Here is an 8,598-nt window from a genome sequence, read left to right as displayed (position 1 = left end):
TGCCTACAGCCCAAGTGGGCTCGTTAAAAAGGGCCTTTCTGTGTGGAGTTGGCATGTTCATCCCGTGCGTCCCTGGGGTTTCCTCCAGATAGGAACCCCCCACTAAAAAAAACACCCTGTGTGACTGGCCATTTAGTCAGGCCTCGCTCACAGTGTTGGCATGCAGCCTCTCCTCTCACTCTCCAGAGTGTTTTCATAGTCCACTTCAGTGGCTGATTCAAACTCGGCCCAGGTGTACTCAGGTGAGCTCTATCAGTAGCTAACGAATGAGCTCTCCTTGGTGCTGAGCATGTGTTGACTCATTTGGGCCACTAATTAGCCATTTTTGCTAATTTAGTTGGCCCCAATTACCTAATTCAAAAATCCGGTTCTGTTAGGTCACCCGCAGAGGTGCTCTTTACACTTCCTGAAAGATTCGGTGCAATCGCACGTACAATGGTATAGCTGTGGCCAAACACAGTTTCTGCTCACTCACTCACACTCACTCACTCACTCACTCACTCACTCACTCACTCACTCACTCACTCACTCACGCTCTCTCGCTCTCTCGCTCTCTCGCACGCACGCACGCACGCACGCACGCACGCACGCACACACACACACACACACACACACACACACACACACACACACACACACACACACACACACACACACACAGACAGACTTTGCATTCTTATTATAGGATACACATTAATCTGTGGTAGTGAGCTAATGGCTAATAGCTAAATGGAGGGCTGTGCCGTAAAACGACTCACGGCTCGGGCAGCGACAGTGCGCACATGCGACTCAGATCACGTAGTGACAGTGTCACCTTGATGGGCACCCGGAAGAGGAAGTGGCCTAGGTGTGCCCCCCTCTTCCTCTTTGCTGAGCACCGTGGGAAATCTGGAGTCTTCCTCAATGTTTTCTTCATTTTCAAAAAACATATGATTTTTTTCCACTAAAGATGAGAAAATTATATTTTTCTTTTTTTGTCCTGGCAGGCACCTACAGCTGTCTATTAAAATGCTACTGCTATAGATAAGGTCTAGCATTGAACACACAAAGCAATTGCAATGAAAGGAACAAAGTTGCCTTAATATAATAATGATAATAAGAAGAATAATGATAATAATAAGAAGAATAATCATAATAATATATTACAGAATAAATCTCTTTTTATAATTAGATTTTTTTCATTAAAAGTTATATTTTCTTTGTTTGAAATACTATAATCTTTTTAAATTATTATTTTTTCCATATGTATCTAGGTTGTGATCAAGATGTTGACTATACCTCAACGTTATCCAAATCAATAAAAACTAGCTGTGCCATTGCATATTACAGAATAGTCAATGATATGTGGACATGCACCGTGAACCACCCATTCCAACCCTCGCTATGTGACGCCAACTCTCGGTCCCTCTATGATGACATCATAGCCGACCGATGACCATGACGTCGACCACCTCGCCCTTGTGCAGCTCCACGTATTGCTCTGTTTTTGGAGGTAGCATCAGGAGCCCGTTAGCGCTGCGCATACTCATCAGCCGGCTGCTCACCTGGTTCCCTGTAGCGCGGAGGAGGGGAACACAGAGGGGACAAAACACTTTAAAGTCACAATGAAGTGGCCCTTTAATGATGTATTTCTGTTGAAACAAGAGCCGGCTGCATACCAAAGAACTGAACTTTGTTACATCATAGGGGTCGGGGACATTGCTTTAGAGAAACTAATGATATACATACATATATATAGGATGTGTATATATGTGTGTGTGTGTGTGTGTGTGTGTGTGTGTGTGTGTGTGTGTGTGTGTGTGTGTATATATATATATGTGTGTGTGTGTGTGTGTGTGTGTGTGTGTGTGTATATATAATATATGTACTGTATATGTATATATATATATATATATATATATATACTGTATATATATATATATATATGTATACAGTATATATATATATACACACACACACACACATATATACATATATACTGTTTATTAAGAGGTTGAATTGATTTAAGTTATGATAAGTTAAGTTAAGTTTCCGTCTTATCTTTGTCCTTTATCCAAGGACCTGTCATGGCCCGGACGCCAAGTGAAGATCGCTGCATCTGTACATCATATGGTTCGTTGATCTTATTGGCTGAAGTTAGCCTGTGATAGACTGTGATAGACAGATGTTCATCCAATCACCTGCCTTTTTTTTTTTTTTTGCCTGGCTGCCCTTTTCAAAACAGTTTCCAAGGACGACTTCCCAGATGGTTCTGTGACAAACCATGTGGCACATCAGGTTAATGGTATGATAGAATGGGTTTAAAAAGGCAAAACAGTCATTTTTCATTTGAGTGTGACTTTAAATCAGCATTTTGCCACCACAAAGTCAAACTATTAAAGTGAATATTAAATGGAAGGTTCAACAAAGCGTGCCTTCAACCACTGAGGCATCAAGGGGAACTGTTCAATTTGAATGCAGAGACAATAGTTACAAGTGTGTAGTAGTTTGGTTTGGTAGTATTGTGAGTACCGTATTGTTTGTTACTGGCGGTGTATGTGGTACCTGTGCTCTGTGCCCACGGCAGAGGCTCCTGGTGGTGCCATGTGAGAATGCAGCGGTGATACTCGGGGCGAGGGTCCAGCTTCACATCACAAGACAACTGGAGAAAACCACACATACGCCATGAGTGTCACCTTGGAGATGGCACACTGACTCCATCACCAGGCTTGGATCCAGGCTTGGATCACATAGTATTTGCATGGAATTCTGATGGGGATGTGATTTACCAAATCAGGGGAATTGACATGTCAGGTAAGTTACAAGTCATAGAGAAGTATGCTGAATTGACTTTCAGATTAGGGCTGGACGATAAATCAATAGCAATATATATATCGGCGATAGACAATTCATCAATACAATAAGAAAATAGTTCAATATATATCGATATGTCCCTTGATAATGGAGTGTGCTAGAGTGACACACAAACAGCCAATCAAACAGACAAATCCTAAGTTCCCAACGGACCATATTTATTACACAGCTGCAACACTCAATTTGTGTTAAATGATTAACTGTGTGCCTTGATAAATAAGCTGGTTCAAAATAAAGTGGTTAAAATTAACCTTTTCTTCTCGTCTTTATTAAAAATAGGTAATTAAAAATTATCAATAGTTATCGGTATCGACTGATCTGAAATATTTTATATCGATTTTGTTGTTGTTGATATATCGTCCAGCCCTATTTCAGATACTTTCCTGTTGTCCTGTATTGCTAACCTCAAACAATAAATTGTGATGCTGAGCAGGAGCAGTGTGCGGGATCTTCCTTTCTCAAGACTGAATTGATACTTTGCAACACACCTGCATCTGAGATAGCTGGAGGTGCAAATATCTCCTTGTAAAAAATGTGATTCTCAGGAAAAAATAGCACAAGAAAGAAAGAAAGAAAGAAAGAAAGAAAGAAAGAAAGAAAGAAAGAAAGACAGAAATCCCAGATCTGGATCATCACCAAAATCGAATCAACTGATCTTTGGACAAATGGCTCTGACTGTCCACAAAAATACAGCCAAATTCTTAGGTAACTTTTTGAGATATCTCGCTAACTAGCTAGCCACATACAGACAGGAGTGAAAACATAGCCTCCCTCAAACCCACATGAAAACAGAGCCTTGTTCCAACTTCACTGGCGGAGGTAAAACGTTATTTAGCAATGCTATTTGACCCCAGGCCTGTTTGCCATCTGCTGAGGGCAATGATCTGGCTGCAACTTTGCTTTCACTCCACCGTCCCACCACTAGGTGGCAGTAATGTATTGAAGCCGATTCTCTGACTGCTTTCAAACTGAAGTGCCACAGTATTCTGGATGGAGCCCATGATGGCAAAGGAACCAGACTTCTTATTTGATGATGCTAGGTGGGGACACGAGCCAGGTCTGCAGGGCACGCGCGTGATATTATAATTATATTTCCTGCTCCGCCGGCAGCCTCATAAATATTCATCAGCAGGGAGTGGGCCTTCGGGTCAATGTGGTCCGTGATTGGTTCTTCTGCTAACTCAGTTGTTGGAGCAAAACATTCCAGAGCATAAATATGCATCAAGCGGATGCCGACAATATCGTGGACTGCAGTGATTCACTTTTGAACTTTTGTACAAACAGAACTAGAAATGGTCCCAAGACTCACGATTCCTCTCAACTGTCTAGCTCACATCTACATTCTTTGATTGTACAGAGAGAGCAGCTTTCTGAATTTGACTTGGCTGTTTGCTTGTCAGAAGAGAAAGGGTCTATTTTTGCAAATATGACTGCTCTTTCCTCATTTAGTTTTACTCTGATGAGACAACGATGACACAACATGAATCACAATGTCACACACTTTTCTCTCGGTATAGGGCTGCCTAGTTGATCTTGGACAATTGCCCCTACTGTCCCGGTGGTTGCTGCTGATCTGGGAAGAGCTGTAGACCAGTGGTTCCCAAAGTGGGGGTCGGGACCCTCCGGGGGGTCGCGAGATGATTTACAGAATGTGTGAAATTGGCCTAAAGAATGTGTAAACTACAAAATGTGTGAAATACAAATACATGATTAAAAAGAGCACATTTTAACCATAATTGTTAGGTTTTGTTTCTTTTGTTTATGAAATTCACATGTGCACATAAATATTTGTATGCTTCAACTACCTCTGGGGATAGTGAGGGTCGCGAGCCTCTGGCACCGTTATTTTGGGGGTCGTGGGCTGAAAAGTTTGGGAACCCATGTTGTAGACTAGCACATGCTTCCTCTGATACATGTGCAGTTGCCAGCCACTTCTTTTCACCTGACAGTGAGGAGTTTCACCAGCAGGACGTACCGCATAGGAGAATCACGCTATTCCCCTGCCCCCCGAACAGGCACCCCGACCGGCTAGAGGAGACACTAGTCAAGTGCCGCAACCAGGACTCACACCCCACCGGCTTCCCGCCCGCAGACACGGCCAATTGTGTCTGTAGGAACATCTGACCTAGCTGGAAGTACCGCTGTGGTCTCCGCGTTGCTTTTACCTCTACACTACCCAGACGCAACCTAGGGCTGCAAAGTAAGAACTTATCATCATTTTTACCAAAAAAGCTGACTAACACTAACTTTAGTTAGTCTGTCTCATCCTAACATTGACCATGTATGTAAACTTTAAAGGAATGATTTTTGACTTGGTGTGGCTTGGAAATCCTCCTCCGGGTGATGGCGGTTGTGGCGTTGTGTTCCTACCCTGGCTTTGATGATGGTGGGCCTGGGGTCCAAAATGCCCTGCATCTTTCTCAAGGCAGGGATGACAAAGAGGTTACAGGTGACAACAGCGGACACGGGGTTTCCTAGGACAGACGGACGGGCGGAGGCAGAGAGGAGAGGGGGAGACACGGGGAGGGAGGGGGAGAATAACGGGTGAGTAACATGTCTTCAGAAGCAATGGAGCGAGTCACTCTTTCTCTCAACTTCACACACTACCTGGGAGGGCAAAGATCAGTTTGCGAGCACCGTCCATGTCTAAGGTGGCGAATGTTGTCGGGAGACTGAAAAAGAACAAGGAAAACATTTGTGTTGATTTTCGTCTTAATAATAATCATTATTAAGTAATTATTACTATTATTATTGTTATGATGATGATGATGATGATGATGATGATGATGATTATTATCATTATTATTATTATTATTATTAATTGTCTTGTTGACTTTTATTTTCGCTTGTTCTTTTGTTTGTGAAGCATTTTGCAACAGTGTTTTGAAAAGTTGCAGGTGAATGTAACTTTATTCAGGCTCATTATCTTACCCTGGTTTCATGAAAACACGACCAAAGTGGATCTGAGCATGGAGATCAATATCCAGCACCTGTTTAAGGTAGTCCTGAAAAAGACAGTAGAGAGAAAATGATCAATGCTGACAGAATACTGACATCAGGGCCTAAAGTCACAACAAGTCTAGAAAACAAATGAGTCATAAATAGTATGACCGTTTTAGAAAGACCCAAAAATAACAGAAAACACAAGACCTTTGTCAAATAGAACTAAAAGGTTTTTTGCAATTATTGTAATCTTATATCTTTTGGGAGTTTCAGTGTTAAGGCCCAGACAAACCAAACCGTCAAAGAACTAGCGACAACGAAGGCCGACTGTTGCCTGTGTCAGGGCCAAAAAGTTGCACTTGAACACATCGCAAAGACTACAGCCGACGGTCAACTAGCATGTGCGTTCTGTGCCTGCATGAGACCTAGGACTGCGGATATATAAAGCATTGTTATGATACATATACATATAGATACATGAAACAAAGCAGCGTTTGCCTACCATTTTCACACCACTCTTGCTCACCACTTAGACGATTTCGTAATATAGCTACTTCTAATTGAAAATATGCCTGATAAAAAGTTGCAAATGGCACTGGCGCTCCATGGGCTTCAGGAAAGCCCATGGAGCGCCAGTGCCATTTGCAACATCGCTGTGAAAATATTCGTGTATTACAATAATGAGATGAGAAAAGTTGAAAACTGAGAAGAACGTTTTGTGCATGCTGATTCGCTTAACCAGCTGACGAGCCAATCAGAGTGATTTCTCTCATTGATGGCACGGCGCCGATTCAAACTGCCGAATTGGCTGAAAAAGATGCCGACAAGGCCGACTAGACTAGAGTGACAGACGCTCACCAACGGCTCAATGTTGACCGATGGCCGACCGTCGGCCGGTGTGTCTGGGGCTTTACTTCAACATGAAAACCGATGCTTTGCTTCCCCCTCCCTACCACAAGGTGTCAGTGAAGTACAAAGCCATGGCTGTGTGCGTGTGTGTGTGTGTGCGCGCGCATGCGTGTGTTGCTGTTACATCATACCTTCTCTCCCATGGACACTCCTCCTGAGGTGATGATGACATCAGCACGGCTGATCCCTTCATTCAGAGCGTTGAGAAGGTCATCGGGGCTGTGGGGCACAGACACACACACACACACACACACGCACACGCACACGCACACGCACACATACACACACCTACATTAACCGCCATCTCAAAGGACAGAGCGCAGAATGGAGGGAACAGGGGGAAAGGAAAACAGAGAGCAGAGTTTGGCAAAGGAGGAGGACGAGAAAGTGGAAGATGAGGAAGAACAGATGGATATCCAGTAGTTGAAGACATCTCGGTGAGAGAATACATGTGAAGGCGTACTTGTCTCCCACGATGCCCAGGTTGATGGTGGGGTAGCCGTGCTCCTGGATCGTGGCCAGCAGGGTGGAGCGATTGCTGTCCCGGATCTTCCCAGGATGGAGGTCATCCTCTGGGTTCAGCAGCTGCCGAAAACACAGGGCGAGACAGGAAGTATCTGACACACTCTTGATACATTACATAGCCATCCTGTCCTTCCTGTCATCATGTGTATCTGGAGGCTGTGAACAGGTCATTATGTGTATGGGGAGTCCGCTGAGGCTTCCCACAAAGGTTACACAGACCTCTGTGAGATTTCAAGTGTGCATTAGTCACACAGACTAGGCCTTATATGCCTAGTTTTTGCCATTGTGGTTGTACCACCACTATTCCTGCTTTGGCCAAAAACGAAGCCCCACCTTCCAAGACTTGCCTCGATCCAGGCCAGCCAATCAACTCCCTGTCCTGCATTTTCCTTGACCTCAAGCTAAATATATTTGAAGTGCATGATGACCGCATGATGGTGACTTTATCCAAAAATAGCTCACATTGGTCAACACTTAAGGCCAGGAGCAGTTTGATAGGAGATCTCATCATCAGAAGGCTCTCATCTCAGCAGCTATGTAACTTGGACTTCAACTGATCTGTAACTCAAAGCTATAACTTGGATTTGAACCTTCTTGAATTATTAAAAAGGACTCGGAGAATTCTCGGCACCTGCTGTTTTGGCATTCCATTCATTTTCTACCACACCATCATGACAACTGTGTTCAGAATTTTGAAAATCCTGACACTCTCAGCCTTTCCCCCTTTCACATTTTCCCTCCTTCAATGACTTAATAGTGCAGTAAGTCATATTTAAAAAGTGTAATTCCAAAATAACAGCCACCATAAAAATAAAAAAAATCCTCTACTCAGACAAAATTGTTAGCATGAGACAAAACTCTGGAAAGCCGATACAATATTCTTTTGTAGCGTTTTGGAATGAAGCCCTTCAGATGTGTTTCGAGTGCTCACCTCGTTGCCTGTGGACATGACGGCCACCACAGGGAACTTCTGCACCTCCACCTCGGTGACGCCCACGGTGGCCAGGAGCCCGATCTCAGACGGGCCCATGTGGGTGCCCTTGGCCAGCACACACTCACCACGCTTGATGTCATGACCGATAGGCCTGGGGCAGATGGTGATGGATGGACAGGAGAGATGCAGATCTTTAGACAGTGATTGATGGAGGCTTTTAGACCCATAAAGTTGTGCACGCATATCTCAAATAGAATATTATCTCAGGCAGAGCGTAAAAACTACAATCAGTGTTGAATGAAGGAAAAAGGATAGGCAAACATCTTTGGCCCAAAAACGTCTACTAGCGCAATGCTTAAGCCCAATTTATACGTATGTCTCTCGACACTTTTGAAACGGTCACCGACATAAATTAGGTCTTTGTCGACACCTTT

The 8,598-nt window shown here is 43.7% G+C and overlaps 1 protein-coding gene across 1 annotated transcript in view; it reads right to left on the bottom strand.

The window, feature by feature from the left end:
- Positions 1-1,418: 1,418 nt before the first annotated feature.
- The window catches only part of gphnb (gephyrin b), a gene marked incomplete at both ends in the record, with an annotated part of 189,709 nt that continues 182,529 nt past the window's right edge, over positions 1,419-8,598 (bottom strand). Inside the window, 8 exons of the mRNA XM_083643452.1 lie at positions 1,419-1,552; positions 2,545-2,641; positions 5,224-5,327; positions 5,461-5,525; positions 5,785-5,858; positions 6,837-6,924; positions 7,169-7,290; positions 8,162-8,315. Coding sequence (XP_083499578.1) covers positions 1,419-1,552; positions 2,545-2,641; positions 5,224-5,327; positions 5,461-5,525; positions 5,785-5,858; positions 6,837-6,924; positions 7,169-7,290; positions 8,162-8,315 — 838 coding nt within the window. The remainder of the gene's footprint in view (positions 1,553-2,544; positions 2,642-5,223; positions 5,328-5,460; positions 5,526-5,784; positions 5,859-6,836; positions 6,925-7,168; positions 7,291-8,161; positions 8,316-8,598) is intronic.

Source organism: Poromitra crassiceps, assembly GCF_964638095.1.
Source record: "Poromitra crassiceps genome assembly, chromosome: 9".
Taxonomy (NCBI): domain Eukaryota; kingdom Metazoa; phylum Chordata; class Actinopteri; order Beryciformes; family Melamphaidae; genus Poromitra; species Poromitra crassiceps.
The sequence above is the reverse complement of the archived record's forward strand: the minus strand, read 5'-3'. Positions and strand labels throughout refer to the sequence as shown.